The 26,918-nt window shown below is 40.4% G+C and overlaps 1 protein-coding gene across 23 annotated transcripts in view; it reads right to left on the bottom strand.

Moving 5' to 3' along the window:
• Positions 1-26,918, bottom strand: part of LOC123944152 (phosphodiesterase 4D interacting protein) — a 235,459-nt gene that overhangs the window by 37,514 nt on the left and 171,027 nt on the right. For 21 of the 23 annotated variants that reach the window (XM_046009099.1, XM_046009016.1, XM_046009155.1 and 18 more), the window contains 7 exons: positions 25,265-25,356; positions 21,766-21,882; positions 21,245-21,382; positions 20,071-20,183; positions 18,828-18,955; positions 8,528-8,613; positions 2,941-3,173 (listed from right to left, as the gene is read on the bottom strand). In XM_046009099.1, coding sequence (XP_045865055.1) covers positions 2,941-3,173; positions 8,528-8,613; positions 18,828-18,955; positions 20,071-20,183; positions 21,245-21,382; positions 21,766-21,882; positions 25,265-25,356 — 907 coding nt within the window. Of the gene's footprint in view, positions 1-2,940; positions 3,174-6,622; positions 8,263-8,527; positions 8,614-18,827; positions 18,956-20,070; positions 20,184-21,244; positions 21,383-21,765; positions 21,883-25,264; positions 25,357-26,918 lie in introns of those variants that run through there. The other 2 variants (XM_046009123.1, XM_046009131.1) reach the window with 2 other exon arrangements.

The following is a 26,918-nucleotide window of genomic DNA, read 5'->3' on the forward strand; positions in this document are numbered from 1 at the left end:
CGCCCATTCAGCCTCATGTTCTGCTTTTCATTGGTCTCTGGAATAAACAAGGGTACTTATATTGTTAAGAAAAAAAAGAGTAAGAAAGATCTTTCCTGCAACAAATTTATTATGGGTTCTACAACTCTATTAATTATCATTGGCCAGTTTTCAACCACTGGATGAGAAATTGGGACCTAGGAAGACAAGAAATAAATAATACCAATCAGAACTATAATCAAATTTACTTCCGTAATTATTTGCTTTATGTCTGGCTCTTTCGATAGATCATCTTCATGAGGTCAAGGACTCTTCCTGTCCTGTTCACCCTGCATCCCCAGAGCCTCCACAGTGCCTGCCACATAAAGCATGCATACTTGTAGAAGAAATAAAATGGGTAAAAAAACTAATTTTCACCAAGACATTCTAGACTCTATCCTTTCTTCACACCGAACCCTTCACCAGGGTTGGATGGAAGTGTTAAAAATAAAAATACATAGCTTTAACAAGGCAATTCATTTAAATAGGTAGTCTGCTTAACCTCTTTGAGCCTCAGTCTCCTTTTATATAAAATAAGGATGACTCTTACCTAGTAGAGCTACTGGATGCTTAAATGGAATTGCATATATGGTCTAGTCACTTCAGGGTCTACAACAGAGGAGTCATTTTATTCTGCTATACCAGCTGCAGACCTGAAAAGTGCTAACATCAGAATTCTATGAGGTACTTGTAAAAAAACAAAACAACAACAACAACAAAACCCCACAACTTTAGAGCTAAGGCCTATGGATCTACATTTTACTTAAGTCCTGCAGGTGATCCGTAAGCACACTATATTGAGAACTGCTGACTAGAAGAGGCACAGGAAACTAGGAATTCACACCTGAAAAATTAGCAGTTGACTCTCCCCCTAGATTGCGTTTCTTAGAATCCTGAACTGGGGGGCGCCTGGGTGGCTCAGTGGGTTAGGCCACTGCCTTCGGCTCAGGTCATGATCTCAGGGTCCTGGGATCGAGTCCCGCATCAGGCTCTCTGCTCAGCAGCGAGCCTGCTTCCCTCTCTCTCTCTCTGCCTGCCTCTCTGCCTACTTGTGATCTCCGTCTGTCAAATAAATAAATAAAATCTTTAAAAAAAAAAAAAAAAAGAATCCTGAACTGGCTGGCTCAGTCAGGAGAGCATGTGACTCTTGATCTCGAGGTTGTGAGTTCAAGCCCCACGGTGAGCAGAGAGATTACTTAAACAACAACAACTTATGCTTTCACTTAAGTAGAATTTCACCTCAGTAGAAAGAAATATCATGGGGGCACCTGGGTGACTCAGTCGGTTAAGTATCCGACTCTTGATTTCAGCTCAGGTCATGATCTCAGGGCTGTGAGACTGAGCCCCACATCAGGCTCTGCATCAGGCATGGAGGCTGTTCAAAATTCTCTCTCTCCTCTCCTTCCAAACCTCCACTTCCTTGTGCATACACTCTCACACTTACTCTCTCTTTCTCTCTAAAAAAAAAAAAGAAAGAAAGAAAGAAAGAAAGAAAAGAAAAAGAAAGGGGTACCTGGGTGACTCAGTCCCTTAAGTGTCTGCCTTCGGCTCAGGTCATGATACCAGGGTCCTCAGATCAAGCCCTGCATTGGGCTCCCGCTCAACAGAGAGCCTGCTCTCCCTCCCCCTCTGCCTGCTGCTCCATCTACTTACGCTCTCTCTATATATCTCTATCAAATAAATAAATAAGAATCTTTTAAAAAAAAAACAGGAAGGAATATCAAAATTCAGAGTAAAAGAACCAGCATGAAGGATGATCACAAGAATATTTCCAAGACTGTTCTAAAAAGTACATAGCATAGAAGAAAAGGCTTAGATATTAAAAATTCAGAGGCAGGTGTCTAGCTACGGACTAACATACAACTTTGAGCAAGTTGCTAGAACATTTTAGACTGGAGTTTCCTTGACTATGAAATAAGGATTAGGCTAGATGCCAAGGTCCTCTTCAGCACTAATATTATTCTATGACTTGGGGATGTTTAAGTGGCACATAATAGGCAGGGAAACTATAGGGCATGAATGATAAATTGTACAATCACACTGCTGTGTTCTAAACATAAGCCTCATGATGATTATGACCCTCAGGGATGAATGAATGAACGGATTAGTCCTACCTTATCAGTCTGTTCCCCAAGCATCTTTTGAAAAATGCCATGAAAAACAGAGTAGCCAGGGGCACCTGGGTGGTTCAGTCAGCTATGTGTCTGTCTTAGGCTAGGTCATGATCTCAGGATGCTGGAATCAAGCCCTGTGTCAGGGTCCCTGCTCAATGGGGAGTCTGCTTCTCCCTCTCCTCCCCACCTGTGCTCTCTCTCACTATCTCCGTCTCTCTCTCAAATAAATAAATAAAATATTTAAAAAAAAAAACACGGTGGCCTATCTAACCAATGAATCAGCTATATACCACTTCTGTAAAGTTAACAAACAGCAGATATTGTTAAAAGTGCTATTCCATGATTTAGGGATTCATGCCGCTAAGAGAGAGCTGAGTGGAAGCAAAGGGCCCCTGTATACATCCTCTTCCCTCAGGGATTCTTCTGGTTCCCCATGCAGCAGTGAAGCATCATGGGTAGTAGGACATTCTTCAAAATGTTCCAATCAATGCAAAAGAGCAATACCTGTCATACACCAGGAGATTTTCACCTGTGACGCTATGGCTAATAATGGGCATTATTCCACGGAACTAAGACCAGATTTAAATAATTTGAATGATCATCATTATCCAATATTATTGAGTTTTCTCATCATTATCCAATATTATTGAGTTTTCTCTTAAGAATTTGAACCATTAATGCACGGAGCTTGGGATGTGGACCAGGAAACGCTAAAGCAGCACAAATGCCTTCATTGCAGCGAAGCGAACTCTCTTGCCTATGGTGACCTCCTGATGGGCAGGCTTTCCTCCTCTGGGTGGTGTCCTACCTGATGTGGGCCACAGAGGAGAATCCTGCTTCCTCAATTTGAGCCTTTAGCTCTTTCAGTTCCCCCTCAGCTCTCCTCTTCTCGTCTAAGTGTTGGTGGATTTCAGCCCTCAGGTGGAGCATTTCCTCCTGAAGACGTCTGTTATTGTCCCCTCCTGCTGAGGAAGGAGGGGGAAGACATACATTCTGGGTCTCCACAGCTGCCAGGCTTTTCTCCAAGGCCACCTTGATGAGCTGAAAGAAAATCATAATTTAAACAAGTTAGGTCATGAGAGACGATCCAAGAGGACCATCAGATTGCAAAGGCAGCCATTAATGGGAACAAAAAAGCTCTAAAATGAGCTTGCCCTAAGGACTTCCTCAGCCATAAGGGCCCTTGAGACTGGTCTGGATGGGGAGGACACGAGAGAGCCAGGGTTCGGAACTGCTGTCATGGGCAGGAAGAGTCGCATCCAGATGTGGGTGAGAAAAAAAAAGCACATCATAAATAAAAACCCAATGCAAACAATTGAGGTTTACACAGGACCAGAGTGTGGATGCTGATTTCTTATCTCCCTGGGGAACCGAGTCTCCTGAGAGGCTTCTTAAAAGACAGGAAACTTCCTTGACACCAGAATATCCAAGTCCTTGACTATAAAGATCTCGGCTTGAGACACCAGCTCTCAGAGCCTAAGGCCAAGCCTGCACCACATGTCCTAAAAAGGAAGACTGAGACAGGAGGCACTCAGCCACAGGTAAAACAGCAGCTTAATTTCACTGGCAGCAGGAGAATCACACCCCATAACTACGGAGAAGTTAAAGTGAGGCCACCTGCGCACTTGTTGCTTATCACTCTTGCGCTGATGCTGACAGGCAAATTCTCTCTACAAATATAAGCACCTGAGGAGAAAACAAGGTGGAACAACTTCCCAACACCTTTCTATGTTCCGTGGATACTCCTGAAGTTACTCTTCAGTGTGTCAACTCAAGCAGATCATGTAGCTTTCCCTCAAAGGAGAATTTTTTAAAGACTTTCTTATTGTTCATTTTGGGTTCCTCTCCAGTTTTCCCCCACACTCTTAAAAGTACAGAAACCAAAACCTGAGTATGAGAGCACACTCTGTGTATGACTAGGTATTTTTGTGCAAGATTTTCTTGTCCATCCATCCAATATTAATCTTAATACACCCCAATGCTATGTTGCTTCTTTCTCCTCTCAGCAACTGCACTTTGGGGTTCTACTTAACTTCAGGTCTATGTTGACCTCCCGATTTCCCACCTCTCTCCCACAGCTATTTTGGGCTCGTGCTGTTTCTTCTATCTGTATTAACAGTGTGGCTTATACTTGTCACTGGTAAATTCATTCTGGCTATCCAGAATCATTTCTCAATGATCAAAGTCTTCAAAATATTTTATGTGCATCTCCATAAATCAAGTAGTAGCCACTCGATTGGGCATGATTTGTAGAATTAATTACATGCTTTATATCTTCATTCAGGTCACAGATCTATAGAACAGAACAGGGCCCAGAGCCGCTCAAATGGAACAATGATTGACAGAGCTGCTTGGCCTGGCACAAAGTCACATACTTCTGCTCCTAGTGGAGGTCAGTAAGACCTAGGCTGCATGGGTGGAGTCGATTCACAGCATGAATTTGCCAGTAGCACAGCCATTGAGGTTACAAAGAAAAGAATGAAGAAAGATGCATAGACACAGCTGCTCATTTCCCAGGCCTTCCTCGGGTTCTGAGCCTGACTTTTGCCTCTCTTGTTCTCCTACCAGGCTCAGTTATGTTGGCCTATCTCCACATTTGTCACCAAGCACTTGGGACAAAATAAAGGGGGACTGGATAATTGAAAATTTAGGACCTCAACCCCTCATTTAAACTATGAGATGTTACCTTTCTATATAAACCCTTTTCAACCAACTTAACTAAAATAAACATTGGCAGGGCATCTGGGTGGCTCAATCCGTTAAGCATCTACCTTCAGCCTCAGGTCTTGATCTCAGAGTCCTGGGACTGAGTCCCACATTGGGCTCCCTGCTCAGTGGGGAGTCTGCTTCCCCCTTTGCCCCTGTCCCTGCTTGTGCTCTCTCTCTCAAATAAATAAATAAAACCTTAAAAAAATAAATAAATAAACATTACCAAAAAATAAATAAATAAACATTACCATCAGCTTTGAATATGGACACTTTATTCTTCGCTAAAACATAAGTGTTCTTTCTCTTTAAAAATAACATCTCACTTTGGGGCTTCTGGGTGGTTCAGTCGGCCAAGTGTTTGCCTTCGACTCTGGTCATGATCCCAGGGTCCTGGGATAGAGCTCCATGTTGGGCTCCCTGCTCAACTGGGAGTCTGATTGTCCCTCTCCTCCTACCCCCTGCTCATGCCTTCTCTCTCAAATAAATAAATCTAAAAAAAAAAAAAAGAAAGAAAAATCTCATTTGAATGATATCTTTTTTTTAAGTGGGCTCCATACCCAGGGAGGAGCACAACATGGGGCCTGAACTCATGACCTGGAGATCAAGACCTCAGCTAAGATCAAGACCTGGATGCCGAAGTAACTGACTGAACCACTCAGGTGCCCCATCTATACCTATCTATTTTCAAACTGCCTTCTGAATGCATGTTATCTTTCACTGATTTAAAAGCACCTAGTTTCTTTAAAAATAAAAAATAAAGAACCACAAATGTCAATACCAGAAAGGACCTGAAGGTACACCTGGTCTAATTTCATTAAAATTAGAAAATAGAGCTATGATTTGTTTCCCAGCTAATTTGGGTTCTGTGTCAGAGGAAGCTTACTTTAGGCTAACTTATCTTTAAAATTGAAATGTAAATGCATGAAAGATGACTTAGAATCTAGCTTTTTAATCAGTTTTTCTTTCTCATCTATGGAAAGTTGACATTTCTATATGTTTTCCCAAATAAAACCCCAGGGCTTTCAGTATGTGTGGTGTTAGTATGAATCCTTTAGGTCTATTGTTAACATATCTCATACAGGTTCCTCCCCACTGGCCAGTTCCTAATTCATTTGTTCTTTTGCTTCCATAATATAATTAAACCTCTTTTGTGTGTGCTCGGTTTCCTTTTACCCTACAGAAATTCATACACAAGTCTGATCTCCTGTTTGAATCGCGTTGTTTTGTTTCTACCCTATGACATATGTTTCACAATGTAAATCAGTTCTCACACATGTGAAAGACATTAATGATTTTTTTCAAGTTCTTCACATGATGTCTACTGACTTTTTTCTCCTTCATTGCATTTGATACTTGATAACTTTTTTCTGTTGCACACATTCAAATGAAGAAAGGCAATGCTTGATTCATTTCACAGGCATTTCCTAGTTATTTATTAAAGAACTTACATCTACTTGAGAATGGGATTTTGTGGGAGATACCTGGGGAAAATTACCAACATAGCCAGACCTGAGACTTCCAGATGTGAATGAGTCTAAAATAAGGATGAAGCAACTTGTTTTGGCCAAAAGATAGCTCTTGCCTTGGAAGGAACACAATGTGGGTTGTGTTTGTTAGGGGAAGTCTGTGTATACCTGAGGTAGGAAGGTAGCTTGGTGTTGAATAAAGTTTACCTTCTAAGGATGTGGCAAAGAGGAACTCAGAGCCTAACTGTAAGAGACTATTTCGCCGGAAACCAGCAAACACAGTTTTGAGAATCTGGACACAACAGTTATGGCAAAACAAGCTTTATTTATTTGGCAGCCAGACAGTCACGCCCTCAAACTCCAGAAAAGCTGAAGTGAATTTACAATGATTTCATACACCAAGGTTCCTCCTACACAAAACTAGACATTGATTTTCAAGAAAAGGTGATGGAAAGAAAATTATGCTTACCCAAGATATTCTCCATCCAGCAGGTATATAAATTTGTCTATCATGAACCCTATCCAAAGGCTAACAAATAATTTATTAAGTATCTCTGCCAAGGAATAGGGCAACCATTGCAAGGGAAATACACTTGTCCCAATGCAAAAGGTTTAGTCCAGGGTTGAACTGACCTTCTCAAAATGTGATCTGGTTATTCGCCCCATGCTAGGCTATAGGAAGGAAGGTTGAGGAAGGAATAACTTTACAAACCAGTTTGCCTACAACTGAGAACTAGAGCGAAGGGCTCACATGACTACTCATAGTTAAGATCATGTCAATCAGAATCTGGCTGTCTTCACATCTGTGTCTCTTGTTCACTTTTTCTGGAGCTGATCCTGTCCACAGCAGCAATAACCACATGACCAGCTGATACCCCAATCTAACTCTTCGAATGGACATTTGCTTATCTTGCAGATCCCTCTCTTCTCCCCAGAGCCTTTCAGTGACCTTAAGGAGTGGGAGGCAGAGGGATCTGTCTGGGGAGGCAATACTGTACATAATTAAAGTCACAAGCATTGGTTAGGAGAACTTAGAAGAAGCTGTTCAAGCAAAAGAAGAAGTGGAATTCATCCAAGAATTTAAGGGAGAAGTAAGGGGCAGGTATGGCTAGAGCAACAAAAAGGGGGTCTTGGTAGAAGGGGAAGAATGATGTTGAGGACGTGAGATATCCCAGACAGCCAACTACTCACGTCCTCAAGAGCCAAAGACTATGCTATGTCCAATGAGATTTGAGGAATGCTTATGTAGGTTCTTTTTGTTGGTCTCCTCTTTTTCTTATACAGGAGGTATAGAGGCAGACCCAGAGCACTTCATTTTCCCAGCAGTTTCTCTAATAGCTCCAAGGAAGCTAAAACTGGAAAAGCCCAGCTACTTCTGCAGAAGGACAGATATCAAATGATCCACTTTCTCCTTACTAACTCAGAGACTCACAGGCACAGTCCATGTAGGAGGTGTGATTGCTAAGAGTCACTGGGCAAGGTGGAGACACACAGGAGGCCCAGTGAGTGCAACGGGATCACTGTCAATGACTTAATCTCTGAGGTCCAAGGCATTCAACTCTTGAGCTTGTGAACTGCTGGTTGTACCTTCAGTGACGGCTGGTGTGAACAGTATTTCAGCCCTGAGTACCAAGTTCTGAGGTTTGATAGGGGCTTGCTCTTGAAGTGTCACCTGCTGGTCACTGATGTATCCCAACCTGGGCGGTCTGTCAGGTTGTCCAACAGACTTCTGTTTTGTGTAACGAGATTTCACCAAGACAGGTCCCTGCTTTGGAAGCTTTTCTGATCCCCTTGGAGGTTCTCAGCACTTTTCCTGAAGTGGATCTTAGGCCTGCCACCTCCCCCAGCAGCCCTCCGATGAATTCCTGTCTTCTGTGGTGTGTTTCAGATACAAAAACCCAAGAGGAGAACTGTCCATGGTCTTGTTGTAAGTACAAATTCTTCTGAAGCTAGAGCTATAGGTGGTACATAGGGGCAAAGGTGGGGTGGAGGAGTAAGAGATAGAAGGGGGGGGAGGTGGATTGGAGAAAAAAGAGTGAGGATAGGGTTTGGCTGGCAATGTGGCTGGGAAGCTCAGGGAGGGCAAAAAGAAGACTGGGAAGTGGTTTTTATAAAAAGATAGCTTCTTACTCTAGGCTTACAAGGGTTGCAGGAGACCACCAGACCCCAAAGGGCTATGAGCCTGCCACCCTGGGAACCGAGAACCTGACTTGGACTTACTTGCTGACTACTGTGTGCAGCTTCCTCCTCGATGCTGTCTGTGAACTCGGTGCTAGCGTCTTCAGTATCGTCCCCTGCAGCTGCACCTGGAAGTAAGCCCAGAAGAGAAAGGTGATTCCCTTCACAGGTGGCTTTTAAACAGCAGCTAAAATTACACTTTTTGCCATCTGCCTCTGATTTCTTCCTTTCTCCATAGGCATGGCCCCCTAGCCAGCAGGGCTGAAGGAAATCTGCAGAACTAAATCTGCAGAAAAGACTTATATCACTGATATTCTCTAATATGTAAGCTTAAGCCTTAAAACATTTGCTGACTTTGACTGCACAGACCTGTACCTAAGGAGCTGGCTGTTAGATAGGGTGGTTACCCCCTCACCTATTTCCAGAAAGCCTGAACTATTTCCTGTCCTGCCAGCCTGGCTATGTAACAACTTTGTCTTTTGAAACATGGGCCCAATATGACTAACTTTTTCCCCACCATCAAGTAGAGAGGGTCCCTGATTTCCTAGGGATTAAGGGAGACCTGCTTTTCTCATCCTTTTCCATATCTGGGGTCGTGGGGTAGCCATATCTCTAGGGGCTGTGTATTCTACAGAAGCTCAGAACTAGTCAAGACTCAAGGCACAGAATGGTTTGGGTGTTTCCTAATTCCTTCCTTTATCCTCCCCACCTCTCTCAAACTCTTTTTCAATGCCCCCAGCATCTTTTGCCTGAAGGGTTTCTTATAGTTCTTATACTTCCAAGTGAGTTTTAATACATTCTTTTATTCCTTAAAGATGGACTCAGTCATCCGAGGACACAAACATGTCTTGCACTATGGGAGGAACAATAGCTGCAGTTTGTGCTCTAGGCAAAGGTCTGAGACACTGTTGACCAATAAATAGAACTTTCTGTAATTCTATGCATGTGCTGCCCAATACAGTAGACACACGTGGTTACTGAGCACTCAAAATGGGCTAAGGTGATTGAGGAACTGATTTTTTTATTTAATTCAAATTTAAATTCAACTAGGCACACAGGGCTCATGGCCACCATATTGGACAGAACAAAGCTGGGGCATTTCTTCCTCTCCATATCTGTTATAATAAAAGACTGTCCATCCAATTTTAGATTAAGGCTTGTGGCCCATATTACTGATTTCTTCTGAAGTTGGGGGAATTTATGATGTTTAATTCATTTTAACATGAAAGAAAATCTACCATGACACTCCCCGTGTTTACTGAACAGGTCTTATAGAAACTGCCTAAGTTAGAGAAACCTGAGATCTCATTCGGATTCTGGCCTCAGCAACCAACCTATTAAAACTCCTCTTCTGACCCCTGAGTGACCTGTGCCTGAAAGAGATTAGGTGGTTTGTCCAAGGTTACACAGATAGTCCTGACAAGAGCTATGCCAAGAAGTCAAGTCTCTGGACTTTCAGATAGAGGCAACTCACTGCTCCTTCTGGTGACAAATCATATCTTTATCTTTGCTTCTTCCTCCAGGACCAAAGAACCTGCTCCTGAGCTCAGACATCCATGGATAGATAATGAGCATCCACTATCCTCTCTACAGATGAGGTGAACAGGGGCAGCTCACACCTTCATTCCATCTCTTGTCATCTGCAAGTTCATGCCAGAGTATTTGCAATGACCTAGGCCAATCTTATTAAAGTACTAAAAGATAGTAAGCATGTTGCCCTAACAACCTAATCTTATGACTCATTCCGTGAATGTAGTATTAACATTGGACCAAGTTCCTGTGCCCTGTTCAATAATGTCGTACCTACAAGAGGTAATTCCATCACTCAGATTGTTATAGATTCCTTGGCAGACATTGTACAAGAGGAATTTCCAATACTTACTCTTTCAAACCAGCCCCAGAACCATCTCTTTCACAATAGTAGCTGCAAGAGAGATGAACAGACTCCCTAAGCTTTGGCAACTCATTGAAATCCAGGATGCTAATTCACTTGTGAACGTCCATATCTTACTATGCTTATTTTGGAAAATCATTCCCTGTACAACAGTAGAGATCAGAATCTTTTATTTTTTCCTTGCAAAGGAAATGAATGTCCCACTCAATGACAGATTAAGAAAACATGGTTTTCACATTGTTTCTCCTCTGAGCTTCGGGCTAGAGAATGTTCCTGTGGTTGAAGAAAGCTCAGCTGGATGAGTTGAACTCATCTCCATTATTATTCTTGGGGGCTTGTGTGGCCACAGTGCCCACATCCCAGGGGGATTCCTGGGCTAGGTTCCAGGAGTAAGCTTAAGGGACGATTGGAAAAAGTAACTATCACTGGTCTTGAAGGCTTTCATCTCACACGTTCTGCCCTCCACTTACCTTTGTTGGCCTTTCTGATGCCATGCCTGCATTTTTAGGCAATGTTCTCTCTGCAATTCACTCAGGGTCACAATACCACGGTTTTGACTTCATCAGGAGTTAAATGGAGACAAAGTAAGCATGCCCATTTCATCCCAACATTCTACTACATAGGAGTTTTGCTTTCCTTATTTATTTTTAGCTAGTTTAGTCTGCTGTGGTTCCTTTAGGATAGCTTCAACAGTCGCTCAGCCTTTTACCAATTTGAATTAGAATGCTGAAGACTGTGGAGGGAGGGGGCTAGAATAAAGGTGAAAAAGTTTTATAGAAAAAATTGAAATGAGTAAGTTATTCCACATAATGCCCTGTAGGTTTATACTAGACACCTTTGTTACCATTTTTTAAAATCAATGACAATAATTTCTTTTTTGAGGGAATATCCTTTTCTAAGCTTTTATAAGGCAACAAAACGCTATCTTCTGAACTAACTGGAGATGTTCTAAATTTCTGATTTAAATCTACTATACTTTATATTGGTGCACCTACTGCTTATTATTTGAGATGCTCTGAAAAGTAAGAGTCTGTCTCTTCAAATTTAACTTTCTTCTCCAGGTTTTATATCCAGGTTAAGTTTTACACATTAGAAGAAATTTCATTAAACTTTTTTTTTTTATTTGAGGCTTTGATGGCAGTTCCCAAATTGTGGTTCGTGCAAATTTCTACACTCAGATCCATATATGTAATGGAGGGCGTGCCCCAAACTCCCTTTTAGATTTAGAAAATTATTCTCCACCAGCTGACTTGATAAAGTACACAGAAATAAAATACTGTAAATCCTGCTGTGAAAATCTAAGTGTCATGCACATGTAATTCTTTTAATCATTGAAACAGAAATGGATAGTTTTGTGGAGATTTTAAAATTGAGGATGACATTATTAAGAATATGGACCCTGGAGCCCAACAGTCTGGGTTTGGTTTCTGCTTCTGTCATTAGTTCTGTGACTTTAGGCAAGACCCAACCTTTCTGCAACTCAGTTTCCTTACTTACTAAGTAGGGCAAACAGTGATATCCACTCCATACAGGTGTTCACTAGTGAACTTTAAAGAATTTGTTGTGTTTGAAGTGCTTAGAACAGTGTTTGGCATACAGTGTATACGCATTAAATATTGCCTTTAAGCATTATTATCATTAGTAGACTGACATGGTCTGCGGGCTGAAAAAAGGTGGCCACAGAACCTAAGTGTAATCTGCAGAGATAAATTTTATACTTAATGTTATAACTGGATGATCTTGATTGCACTTATCTGCACTTCCTTATGAATTTCTGTTTCCCCCAATGGGAGGCTTGAAGTAACACTTTTTGGTCTCTCTGCTTCACAGGACAGTTGAAAAAACAGAGTTGTCAGTAAAGTAGGATTAATTATTTTGGACAGGTGTTTTACAAATAGGATTCATCATTATTACATTATAACTGTCTTAAAACTCCATCATGTATGAATAAGCCTTAGAGGAAAAATCATAGACTGTTAATTCTTCAGTAATGAGCCCAAACTGGGTTATGACAAGACCATTTTCTCTAAATTCTACTCTACAGTCATTGTTTCCCCCTTTAAGCTATTTTTATTCAACCAACAGAAAAGGAGTGGTATTTCCCACATAGTTACTCAGAACGTAGCCAAAATCCTATTTGACTAATTTTGAAAGGGGATTCAAAGAACAAAAACTGTACAGCATGAGTAAGCATGCGGTGCAAAGCCCCTGGCTGTTCTTCCCCTGAGCACCAGGCTCTCATACCAGATGCTCTGGGACATCTCACCTTCACTCTTAGGCACCTGCCATGTGTTCATTATTACGAGAACTCTTCCAGGTTCACGTCATGAGCCAACTAACTGTCCCTGACTTAAGTATGATGATTCTGTATGACAGTATCCAACAGAAAAGGTCTCCTGTCTAACTCGGCATCCATTCCCTTCAGGACCATAAAAGAACTTTAAGGTTTCATAAAGTCCTCCATAAGCTTCTGCTGAGAAGTAGAAATCTTCCACTAGACAGATTCTGCTCTTGGGACAGAAGTAGCTAGGAAAGAAAACTGGTGTCTGCAGCCGAGTCCCTGCTGTCTACCAAGCCCCTTTATGGTGTAGTTTGGTCTATAGATGGCAACACCTCTCAAGCAGCTTTCCAGCTTGTACTTTATTCAGAAAGCAGTTTTCCGGGGGACTTACAATTCTGTAACGTCAAGGAGTTCTCCTGCTCATGGCCTCTTTTCTTTTCCTCAAAGAACACAAGCAGCAGGCCTTTCCAGGAACATTTAGGGGAGGAGCACCACCCACCATTAAAAGCTGACTCTTCACACCTCCATCCTGCTTACTACTGTTCTCCTTCAGCAAGGAGAACAAGAAAGAGTTTTTAAGGGAAAGGAGTTCATTTCACATTTTGGGGGGAAATGAAACGCTGTTTCTTTAGTCTCACTTCCTTGAGAGAAGAACAATCCAGGTTTCTTCCTTTTCCCTCCTCTAGTTAAATAAATCACTAAAGCATTCACTTATTCCAGAGCCTTAACTTTGACTTGGATTTTTAGGACTGATTCTCCTATAAGGAAACAAACAAAAAAGACAGAGGTTTCTCTACTTCTCTTCACATCCATCTTTTCAAGAATGAAACCAAAATAGTTACCGTTTGGCCTTTGATACTTTTATTGGATCAGTAACAATTTTCTGTGTCTCAACTAAAGTAGCTGAAATTCTAACACTTATGTATTAAAAAGAACACTCTCCACTTCAGCACAAATGTTAACACCGTTTAACGTTGAGAGAAACAAATTTCCAGAGGAAAATATACAGCTTACTTGGGTGGGAAAATGGTCCTATTAATACTCTAATGCAAAGTTATTGGACATTTAACATGTCACTTCCTTCTTCATTTAAATTGTTATGAAATTGCTTTACTTTTTCTCAATAGCCCTACGATCAAAATTTTAAGTGACAGAAGTAAAACTGCTTTTATTACCAAACTGAATACTTCGTGGAAACAGAAATTCATGACTTTTAGGACATACATGTACACACACATGCCTCTAAAGTTTACAGACTGAGAGGTTGGTATTTTAGAGCAATGGTTTTGGTAATTGCAAAAGGAAGCACTACAGACTTATGTTATATACTAAAAGCAAAGCTACATGCATGCACTAGACAAGTATGAGTTTTTAAAGGGAACAAAGAAACCAATTTAGCTCATCTACTTGACACCCCTGTTCTTTGTATTATTTTCTAAGATTTTCTTGCCGAACTTCTGGTTATATCCTTCCAGCTTTGGCAAAAGGAAAACAGTATGATAAATAAAAAAGTTTATTTATGGAATTTGACATTAAACAACATAAAGGGAAAGTAATGCAAAAAGAATCAGTACATCACTTTGTAAGTTTAATCATTCTTTTTTGAAATCTGGTAAAATTCATATTGTCAGCTTTACATGTTGTTTCCCTTCCACTTCTCATCCTCTACTGGAAGCAAATTACAATGCAAATTTTTTATTTGGGAAACTTGGCCTGGCTCATGTGATTACATATGAAGTTGAGGACTTACCTTTTGTCAATACTCAAACTACTTAAAAGCAACATTCCTGTCTTCTAATTATAATAAAGTTGTTCAACAAAGTTATTACTCTAAATGTCTAGTGAGATGTCTTAAATCCATGTTCCAAAATGTTGTAAGACTCAAAAACTATTAACCTACAGAAATCACTCTGATATATTGTCCCATTCACTCATTCCTTATAATTTTTATTACCAGGTTGCTTCACCTAAGCTCCGTATTCCTAGCTACTCTTCCTACAGTACCGATGGTTCTTCATGACCAAAGGGAGAGAAAAAGCTCTCTAAAAGAGAAAATACTCTATATGCTCAGGTCTCACATGATGTTAGTTTCTGAAAAAGAAAGCCAGTTTCATTTAATCTGCCTGTAGTACCATTTCTACAAGGCAAGAAAGGGGACTGTCAGGGCATGGGTTCCTACCATTTCTTCCTAGCTTCATGGTACCGACTGTCACATTTCCCTGCAGGGCATTGGCTCCAGACCTGTAGAATTACTACTGAGGCCCTAGTTGAAGAGGCAACTTGAGTTTTTCAGGGACATCAAACTCATACTTTTCATATTAAAAGACCATGAGGAGCACCTGGACAGCTCAGTCAGTTGGGTATCTGCCTTCAGGTCAGGTCATGAACCCAGATTCCTGGAATCAAGCCCAAGCTGAGTCAGGCTCCCTGCTCAGTAGGGAGTCCGCTTCTCCCTCCCCCATCCCCCTGACTTGTGCTCTTTCTCAAATAAATAAAAATGAAAATCTTCAAAAAATTTCAATAAATAAAGGACAATGGAACCAGAAAACAACAACCTTATCCTAACAAACAGGAACTAGGGTTTGCTAATACCAGCTGCCCAAGGAAAGCAAAGGAACTGAAGCATTGTCCCTTTAAGGTTTATAGTCCAAAGGGAATTGGCCTTGGGTAAGTCAACTTTTATTCCTCAATGAAAAGAGCAATTTTTGGTATAGTCTGATCTGTTTCTCCTTTCCCTGATCAGAGAATCCTAGATCAAACTGGAAGAGAGACAGAACTAACATCAATTTTCTTGAACTGTTTTGAATCTGTGAACCAAACTTCCCAGGCCCACTACCAAATTAGCATAAATAAGCATCAAAGTGTAAGGTCTTTTAGGTTTAGGAAAGGTCTTTTATCCGTCCCAGACATCACTTAGGAATAAACTGTGCAAGGAGAATATACTAAAGAGCCCTCCAGGAAACTTTTTGTGGCTAGGATCTAATATCCCGGAAAGGTCACAATTTTCTTAATCTTTATAGCTCTCTTACTGTATATAAAATGACACTGACAAATCTTTTTAAACTATGAAAAAGGAAGTAGAGGTACCAAAAATATGCTGCTGTCTGCAGTGAATGGAGAAGCAGGTGTGGGTGAGATTCAGGATAAGAGCACACCTACCAAAGCAAAAGGCTGACAATAATAAAATAGCCCTGTAGTTCCTTTCCAAAATAACTTAGCTAAATAGCTTACAAAAAAAAACAAGAGAAAAACGTTGACTTTTACTAGGCACTAATAATCGTCAGACTTCTGCAACAGAAAAGCGTTGAAGGGAAATATCCATCAAAAGGACTTCCATCTCACTCTTTAAATAAATCTTCCTGGGGGTCCTTTTGAACTCTTCAGCTCTAAGAACTATAGACTTCATCTCCCTTGACTCTTACAACCATTACTTTGGATATTTGCTATGATTCAAAAAGGAAATATAAGTAAAAACAAATCTATCAATACGGATTTTTCTCAACTTAAGTTCTGTGCTTCTAATTACTCATGACCTGGGTTTAATTCATTCATTTCATGATGATTTTCTTTTTTTAATTCAAGTACAAGTTTCTACAAGCCCATGATGCTTTCTCTAAAATTACTGTAAGGCTGAAAAATGCCTGACGAAGGTAGAATAATCCAGTAAGAGAAAGGGTCTGTGCTCCTGGAGAGAGAACAGAATCATACTGTATCATGGTAAGTAGAATTCCATGAATGATGTGGTCAATGACAGCATCATCTATATGTGGGTTACAGAAGAAAATTCATCAGAGCGGAGTTCTCTCATAAGATGCCAAATCATCATACAAAATTTTTAGACTAGGAAACTCTCTCCAGGTAAGCACTGTTGGCAAGCCTCATTCTAGGACGTTAGCAGCAGATTTTAGTCACATCTACAGTATCAGGATCAATTTCTTAGTTTATCTTTTGCCACAAAAATCACTTAATTATCTAAAATGTTTCCCAAGGACCAATATTAAGGGTGAGTAACTGTAGCACAAGTTAGTCTGAGTCTTCAGGATCCAAATTAGGATCAGAATTCACTTACTTTTTCCCACTAATCTATTTCGATCATTTTTCAATAGGAAGTTGGGTTTCTCAATATTCATCCAGCCGCCTTAATATTTCTAACACTTAGTAACAGTCTAAGATACCAAGGGAAATTCCTACTCTTGGAGGATGATAGAAGCAGGAGTAGTAATTAGAAATTACTGTAATCACTATAAACCATTAGTTGAATTTTAACAGGACACTTAGAAAGCTTCCTTGGTCTATTAGCAAAATTAAGGAAAACACTTCCTAAATGTCTTATAATCATACGGCAGACTAGTCTTTGTTGGGTTGGCATTTTTGTAAGTTCAATTACCCCCTCTTTCCTTCTAGAAAATGACAGAAAGTTTTGTGCAGGAAAATTTCTCTAAAGATTAGAAGACTAGGAAAGTGGGTGGTTCTGCTTACACTTCTTATTGCTTCCTTAAATGACCCAATCCCAAAGGCCAAGAAAAGTGGAAAGCACTTCATTAAGAGGAAGGCTTACAGCTATCAATCTTTTGCAAAATACTTCATCAGAAAATTCCAGGGTGTTTCTCCAGTAGAACATTTTCTTCCCTGTCCACTTTGGTTTGAGTGATGTTCTATCTGTTGTTACATGGCTAAAGTTACAGAAAGCTAGACAGAATTTAGAATGTAAGGCAACCCATGTCAACACATGAATGTGAAAGAAATTAAAGAGTCATGTGAATAATGGAGGGAAAACAGAAAACTCATTGTATGCCCCCTCGCTGAGAAAGAGTACTCTGCCACCTTTATGATGCCGGAGAGCCTCAATCCCTGTCCACTGAAGTCCATGTTAAAAACCTGAAATCTCAGCTTCTAATCTAGGAAATTTATAACCAACAGAAATATGAAACCTCATGGTGTTGAACCTGCAAAGCTCCAGAGAAATCCTGACTACTTTTCATACTCTTGACATTTAAGCAAGCAGAAACACAAGCTCCAGAGCACCCTTCCTCATGCCTGGCATGCTGCCATAAGAAAGCACTCAATGACCCAAACCTACGAACCCAGATCGACAACATTTGTTTCTAAACTATTCTAACAACACTTCAAAGCCTATTACTTATTTTAATGGAGTAATGTTTAAGCAGTAAAACATGAAAAAACATAGGACTCCATCTCGTGCCACTACCAAATCTCTAGCTGCAATAAGTAATTTGGTGAAATGCTGAATTTAAAAGGGAACATTACATTTGAAATGAGCTTTTTACTTAAAGAATCATGACTCTGAAATACACGTGGGAAAGCCTCAACCCCGTTCCCCAAATTCCATATTTGAAAACTGAAATGAGTTTTTATTGAAATCATGTTGACTACATAATACTCTTGGTTTAAAGGAAAAATATTAATGGAATTTAATCTGCACCTAATCTAATTTCACTATCACTATTTTTCAATTATCACCTCCGGAACACTCTCAGAGAAAGTTTACTATAAACACCTGAACTGCCTTTGCCTCCTCTCACTGACTTGACCCTTCCAATACTTGTAGTCTGCTATGGCAAGACTTGGCTTTGATTACTTTCTGATAAGGATTACACCACCTCTGCAAAGTCATTCCTATAAAGACATTTAATCTCTTTCTTTTTCATCTTGAAACTTTTATTTGATTAAAAAAATTCATCTCACTCGAAGAGCAGGAGTTGGCTGATGGCAAAAATAATATGCATGCATGCATTTATGACATGATATGGAACATATGAAATGGACGGTGAGAGCAGGGGAGGAATAAACTTTATTGGCCCAGCGGAAGAGATGGGGGAACAAGGAGGGGCCAAGAAAAAGAGTGAATATGGTGGGAAAACTGAAATGGAATGCTTTAAAAGGTACACATACACTTTGTAACTTCCACCACTCAACTCCGAGATGGTATGCACAGTGCTATACAGGTAGACTAAAGTGAGTTTCACTCTGTAGTTGATGCTACTTGTAACAGTTCTACCATTAGCAAGTCATCATTTCATTCTGCCAGAGTCAGACAAAGCTCTTGGGTTAGTGCAAACAAGGTTTTCCATCCTGGGCTGCAGGCTGACCCGCCAGTGCTCAGAAGGCATGCTTGTGACGAACTCGCAAACTTTCCAGTTCCCCACCTCCAATGGCGGCCAGGGTCTCCAGCCTGCTTAAGCGCTCCAGGCTTCTTCCAAGAACTTCTTCTAGCCGACCACGTATCACCTGGGCCCCTTCTAGTTCCACCTGCAGAGTTCGGTCTCTCTCAGAGCTGAGTAAACATGCCACATGGAAGGAAAACAGATTAGCCACCAACTATAATGAGTCTACGTATACTTCCAAAGAGCCATGAGACTTCTAAAGGATGCTCTCTAGGACACAATAAGTAAACACAGTCTTTGTTTGGGCACTGTTATCCTTCACTGCAGATAGATTAGCAAGGCCGGCTCCTTTCTTTAAAGCTTGCCTCTTTATGCTAGATTGTGGGCCAGTATCACATAAAATTATAGATCCTAGGACTTATGTCTATATAGCCAACATAAGAGAAATTTCACTTTTTGATGAGTATTAGTTTCTGAAAAAACAAAATCCAGGAAAAACTAAGTGCAAACTGAAGCATTACTGAGCCAAGCAGGACTGCTACTGAAGATCTGTGTTCTCTCATTTGGTAACCAGACCGGAGAGAGATCTGAAAAGGAATCTGGCTCATAGAGACTAAAGATCCAGAGATTCTTTAAAAAGTAATATAATCAACTGGTCCTTATTGTATCTTTCCTCTGCCTTCATTTACCTGAAGTAGAAAGAAAAAGAATGCTTAAACTGAACAATCACCTAGAAGAAAATGAATAGTAAAAAAATAAAAATTAGGAAAAAGAAAAAGGGATAAGGGGAGAAGGCAGAATGAGAAAAAAAAATAAAGGGAATATAAAATGAACCAGAATGATATAATACATATGACCAAAAATCAAGAAGTACAAGCAAATATATTCACCATGATGGCTATCAGTGATCCTGGGTTGATATCAGCCATCATGATAAATATCTTTTTTTTCAATGATATTCGGTATCAATACCCTTTATATCCTCACTCTTGGAACAGCCCTTATCAGGACATGAAGTGGAGGAAGGAAAGGAAAACACTGAGTGTTTACTGTACACAAGGCATTGCTACAGACATCTGACAAGTCTCATTTGATCAGTGTGTAGCTACATGAGATAGGCACTACTTCTGACTTAAAACACCAGGCTCTGAGAGGTCCACAAACAACAAATGACAAACTGAGTATTCCTAGTAATTGTCTGATTTTTTTCCCTCCCTGCTTTGAGATCATAAGCAACTGCACCTGAAGAGGAATAGAAGGGTAAACACTGCCATCACTCTCCTACCTCTCTGGATGGGCGTGGAACTTCACCAGACTGCTATAGAGCTGTCTCTCTGCTTGCAGAGCCTCATTGAGCCGACTCCGTTCATCCACCAGCCCTTCGAGCATCAGCAGTAACTGAGAAACAGCAGAAGCAATACGCAGAGGCATGAGACATGAAGCCACAGCAAATCCTGAGAAAGCAGCCAAAGGAATGGACTTGCATGCACTAGGACCAAAAAAGTTCACTCTCTTCCTACTTGCTTAAACCTTCTATTATATTTTACAGTTTTCAAATCAATGGCACATTATCTTTTTTTTTTTTTCTAATCTTTAAAATTATAGGGCAGAAGTCAAACATGACAACAAGAAGAAGAAAGAGGAGAGGGGCGCCTGGGTGGCTCAGTGGGTTAAGCTGCTGCCTTCGGCTCAGGTCCTGATCTCAGGGTCCTGGGATCGAGTCCCGCATCGGGCTCTCCGCTCAGCAGGGAGCCTGCTTCCCTCTCTGCCTGACTCTCTATTTCCTTGTGATCTCTGTCAAATAAATAAATAAAATCTTTAAAAAAAAAAAAAAAGAAGAAGAAGAAAGAGGAGAGAGATGACAGCAGCACAGGGAAGTGCTGAGAGAAGGGAGTGCAAGGGAAAGGGAGGAAGGGCAGGAGGAGACATACAGAAGGACTTACTGGTATTCTTCATTCATTCAATAAATATTTACTGAGCACATTCTATGTGCCAGGCTCTGTTTTAGGGATAAGTGTACTATGTGTTGTGGGTGGAGGGGACACCATCAATCACAGACCTGTATCGCAGTGAGCCCTACAATAAATGCTGTACAGAACATGAGCCATGACGTAACACAACCAGCAGAGAGGTCTGTGTAAGTGAACTGTTTGACTTAAAAAGCCAGGATTGGAGTGAAATGAGTAGTTTGTGAGAGAGAGGATAACAGGCAGGGAGCACAGGCAAGTAGGTCTTTTTTTAAAAGTCTGGCACTGAAGAGAGGTCAGCTACAAGGTAGTAGCTAGAAAGGAATTGCAAATGTTAGGGGCACTTATTGCTGAGGCTGACCAAGGTGAGGCAACTTTAGAACAGAGATTCTCTATGAAGCTCCATCAAGAGACCCCTTCAGAGATCACTGAGATTGACAGGTTTTCCACCGTTTGTTCCACCGTAAACATGTTTATATTCCAATGACTTACTTGTTGTCTTCGATTTCCTAAAGTCTCTTGACCCTGTGATTCTACTGAAGCAACTTTTTCCCGAAGAAGTAAGACTTCTTGGGTCAGGCGTTCCATAGCTGGTATGTCTTCAGGATCAACCAGTTGCATCTGCAGATCCTAAAAGTCAAGAAAAAAACTAGTAATAAAAATGTGGGGCGCCTGGCCGGCTCAGTCAGTGGAGCATGCGACTCTTGATCTCGGGGCTGTCGATGGCTATCTAACAGAGGAGAAAAGGAGCAGATGTCCCTAAAAAGCAGTCTGCTGTCCTTGCAAGTGGAATATGGATAAGCCATATGAAACAGTACATTCTTTGTGAAATCTCAGCAATGCCAATATAAGTCAGAAAGAATATGGTGATATTAAGAGGCTCAAACTGACAGTGCATCAAGGAACTAAGGACTGGCCAAGGGACTCAGGGTATCCAAATGTCGTTTGAGGATGCCCTATAGGTATTCTGAGCTGTAATCACTTCCAAGGATCTTGAGAAAGCTGGGAAGGACCTTTATGAGGTCTTCTTTAATCTGTATGTTCCTGGTCAGGGACTCCATGTCGGCAGCCTGCACCTGCAGCTCTTCCTCTTGCATGGCCACCATGGACTGTAGTGCAGAAAGTTCCATCTGTGGGGAGAAGAGATTCTGGAGTCAGTGTGCAGAGGAAGCAACATCTGTCACATTCACATTTTAATCCTGAGGCCAAGGTTCTTCCATCTTGTATCACCATCAGCCCATCATGCAAGTGCCAACTACAAGATGAATAGTGCTCGACTGGGTCAGATCAATAAACCACGCAATGAGGTACCAAAGGGTGTTCTATGGGAGGTGGTACTGGTAGCTTTAAGGATGTCTTCCACTTTAATTAGCACTAGAAAACATTTCAAATGTGTTTAATTAATGAGATTATTATGCTGCTTCAAAAATGAACAGATGGGTGAATCCTCCCACCAACCCTACAGGATCACTACTCTACTATTCCCCAGTTTAGAGGAGGTAACTGAGGTGTAGAGAAATTAAGGAGCCTGTGCAAAGTCACAGAGCTAGGAAGGGGGAGATCCAGAATGTGAACTTCTCAGGAAGCAGACTCAGAACTCGAGGTTATAATGACTTTCCTGCAGATTCTACAGATCCATATACTCTTTATAGTAAGGGCAAGTTATTTGTAAGTACACATTGTAAGGAACTTTTGGTGGGGGGTTTTACTTATTTATCTGTCAGAGAGAGATGGAGGGAGAGCACAAGCAATGGAGCAGTAGGCAGAGGGAGAAGGAAGCTCCCCGCTGAGCAGGGAGCCCGATGTGGGGCTCGATCCCAGGACCCTGTGATCACGACCTGAGCCGAAGGCAGAAGCTTAACTGACTGAGCCACCCAGGTGCCCCCTGTAAGGAACTATCTGGAGATAATTAAAGGAAATAGGTAGAGATGACACACAGCTAGTTTAAGGTATAGCCAAGCTTCCTAAAGAAAGCAGCACCTGTTTCTTTAAGATATAAAATGTAAGTTATAAGCAGTAAAAATGTTACTTCGAATTCCACCGATGCTGATAGTTCACTATATGGGCTGGTGGTGATTTATAACTACGCAAAGTATTTGATGCTCTGGGCTCCTGCGGCATGTTAGGAAGAAAAGCTTCACCTCCCATTTCCTTCCAGGTTGAAGGACCTCAGTTAATGTAACTCCTGACCTTTCTCCTCTCCCTTTAGCCAGCACCAGGAAGGGTAAAGGACTTATCTCAATGTATGTTAGGGAAGAATAAACCAGGCATGCTTGACTTAGCTCCAGCTTTCTTTTTGGGAGGCACCTGCCTGCAGCAAGCCTGTTTTTGCCACTGCTTCTCCAAGAGCAGGCTCTTCCTCACCATGTAGAGTAGTCTGCCAAGGCCCATTGTCATCTGTGATTAGGCAGGTAAGTCTACCGATTCTGGGGAACTGGCTAGCAGGCCCACTGATTCTTGCATTACATTCTCTACTTTATCAGTAATGCAGTCGATAAAATACCAAACTGTCAGCCATTACCTTGTTTTATCTCTCCGTTTGTTCAGATCTTGGGTATGGGAAATGGAGTGCTACTTAGTAGGTCTCTTCAGAGACCTCTATCATTATATAGCCAGGTATTTGCTCCATAGAAGAAAAATTCAAACACAAGGAAGAAAACATTATTACAGCAAGATAAAGGTCTGCAGTCAGGCAGATGTGGGTTTTGGGTTTTAAATCTTGGCATAATCTCCCTATAAGGCATTTAAACTGAGCTTCAGTTTCCTCAATTGTAAAACGGAAATAATACCTACCTTTTAGGGCTATGTGAGAATAGAGAAAATGTATTTAAAAGCACCTGGCAGGCAATCAGTGAATGTTAACTACTACTACCACTACTACTATGACTTCAAGAGAGTAGGAGGAATGCTTAAAAAAATCAAGAAAATCAACTTGGCTTTTGGTATACATCTAGTATCAGAGGGCATGAGATAATGTATGTGTTTATATATACATATATACACATACACATTGAACTAAGAGGTGGGTAATTGATTAAGGACACAAAAATAAGCAACACAGCCAAATACAACTCACTCAAAATAACCATTCATAGTCTTATTAATTTTATGATCCCCCAAACAGGACAGAACCAAAAAGTAACAGTACTCTGAATCTATTATATATGAGAAAAACAGGAACAGCACATAGAAACCAAAATCTCCTTACATGAATAATCAGATAATGGCTAGGGAGAAATCCCAAAAAAGGAGGGGAGCTAGGGAATTTTTAAAACTGGTATTTGTAAATGCCACACAATTTCATATCCTCAAAACTTGAGTCATATAACAGGAGGCTGGTTGTAAGAAGAAATACAGTAATGAGAAGAGAAATTAAGAGGTAAAACAAGATAATTTCACCATGAATATGAACACAGGTTTTACACTCTAGATCTAACTCTGGCTAAGAGGTGGAACAAATCTGAGAAGCCAAGCGACTAGCCAGGTAAATTTCATGTACTTTTGATCCTCCAAAATAGATGCCCTGGTAACATAAAGCCTTTTAGTTTTAGTGGGTAACTCTGTCCTGTGGCCCTAATACTTCTTCCAAACCACAGCCGGACATACAATTGCTGTAAGGGGAGGGAGAAGGAGAAGAGATTCCATAAGGCCAAGAGGCCTCTTCTAAGAAAATACACGAAAACTCTACTGCTAGAAATACAGAATAATAGAAAAATGATCTGCTCCAAGTAATGACTTCTTGGCAAGTATTTTGAGAAACAAAAGACCTGAATTTAAATCTTTGCTTTGGTATGTCTTAGTTACATGACAGTTCCCCACCTCCATGGTTTGTTTTTGTTTTGTTTTTTTGAGAGAGCTTGCATAAGCAGGTGGGGGAGAGGAGAAGAGGAAGAGAGAGAATCTTCAGTCTCACACCCTTGAGATCATAAACTGGGCTGAAATCAAGAGTCAGATGCTTATCTGACTGAGCCACCCAGGGGCCCCTTCCTACCTCCACGTTTAAAAAAAAAAAGAAAAAAAAATCAGTGTTTCACCTTCTTCATCTACAAAATAGGGCCAATGCAGAGCTATAAGCTTTAGTGCTAATTTAAGTACCCAGAATAGTACACTGCATATAGCAAGTACTCAATAAACATTATCATTCATTCCCAAAATTCCTCTGTTCCATGTTTCTAAAGTAATTTCATGGATCTAATGTCATAAGTCCAAGCAGCAATTATACAGTATGTCACTTTTTCACCAGTTCTTTACAATTATTCCAGTCTGCAATGGGCAGAGAAAGCAGCCTTTGCCTTTTCAGCACTTGAAAGTTTAATGGTCTCCATGTATCAAAGAGCACCTTTTGAGAAAATGTATACATAAAGCAATTTCTATTTTTCTCCAGAAAGGAAAAAAGCCTTACTCTGCATCTGGACCTAGATATTATACTTGGACAACTATACTCTTTTAAATATAAACTATTTTGGAAGAAAATAATAGAAATTTTGAAATTAGGGTCACTAGAACACTCACCCGACTTTCTCTTTCTTTTTTAGCCATGAGTTCAAGTTCCTCTTTGGCATTATTCAATTCTTTTTCCAGCCCTGCAACTGTGTCCAAGTCTCCTAAAAATGACCACATAGCACTCATTTTAATCACTCTAACATCGCTGACCTCTGCTGCTTTGTTTCTGTGGAATTTATTCTGAATACACAATCTCACGACAACAAAAATATATGCCAGATTGTTCGTTGCAGCATTATTTGTAATAATAAAACACTGAATCAATCAACATGCCTATAAAAAGAAGACTGAATAAACCATGGTATATCCATGCAATAAGGTACTATATACAATATAGTACATATACTATATACAATAAGGTACATCCTTAAGAAAGGATGAGGAAAGTGTTTATGAACTGATACGGAGTAATTTCTAAGAAACATTGTTAAGTAAAACAAGTTGGGTACAAAAGAATACATCTAGTGTAGTCTGTTTTATATTAGGAAAGGGGGAAATAAGAGCACACACATACACATCACACATAGACATAGGACTGCTCTCTTACTTTGCAAAAAGAAACAGAGGAAGGATAACCTAGAAATGAAACTGGTTGCCTTCAAGGGAGGGGTGAAAACCAGAGGTAAATGTTAGGGAAGTTGATGGGTCTTCTGAGCATACTTTTTTATATATTTGAATTTTGAACCACGTTAATGTTTTATTTTTAATGTGTAAAGTTAGTTCAATAATAATGGGGAAGAAAAAGCCTAAAATTGAATATTAACATAAGTAAATGAACCTATATAATAGATAATATAAGCACCCAGAATTTTAAAAAATTAATCCAAATAATTTTTGAACTCACTATTCTAACTGTATACCCTCAGTGGGAGATAGTCTAAAGATTAAAAAAAAAATCTTAAACATTATTTATAGACTTATTATTGATAGTGGTACTCATGTAGCAATTCTAAACTACTTCTATGTATTGTGCAAGTGGGTAAATATATTCATGATAGAGGTAACCAGGCTTCTCAACGTCAGAAAAAGGGCAGATACAAATAGAAAATCAGGCAAAGAAAGAACTTGTGTTAAATTAGAATGAGAGAAATCAGTATCAAATACAAGCACAGACCCCTTAGCTCTGTTCACCTAAAAGGGCCTAAAAGCAAATGATACGCCTGTGGCTACGAGCCCATCTCATACCCAGATATTAGTACCTAAATGCCATTACCCACTTAACCAACTTTAAGGAACCAGAGCTCTTTGAAGTAACAGGCAGTTCCAGGGCCAAGGCAGGGAAAGGGCAAGGTGATCACAGAACACCTTACTGTGGCAGCAAGTGCAGAAGTGCCGAAAAACTGATAACAACATACTGAAAGGACAAAGGAGCAGCGTGAAGGGGCCCCAATTGGCCAAATTGGGGGTAATTTGGGCATCAAATGGAATAAAGACAGAAAGAGATAATAAAATATTTTTAAAAGAATCTATTAGAACATGTTGATATTTTAAAAAATGGAGTGGGGAAAACTAGGGAAGGGTACCTCTTTATGAAAGAACATGTGCTAATTAATACACAGGAAGAAATTTTAGAAATAGAAATCACTTTTTTAAACGTAATTGCTGCTTCAGGCAAGGCTGACAGGATGCTGGAAGCCGTGGGGACACGGTCAACCTCTCAGGC

This window comes from Meles meles, chromosome 1, assembly GCF_922984935.1.
Source record: "Meles meles chromosome 1, mMelMel3.1 paternal haplotype, whole genome shotgun sequence".
Lineage (NCBI taxonomy): Eukaryota > Metazoa > Chordata > Mammalia > Carnivora > Mustelidae > Meles > Meles meles.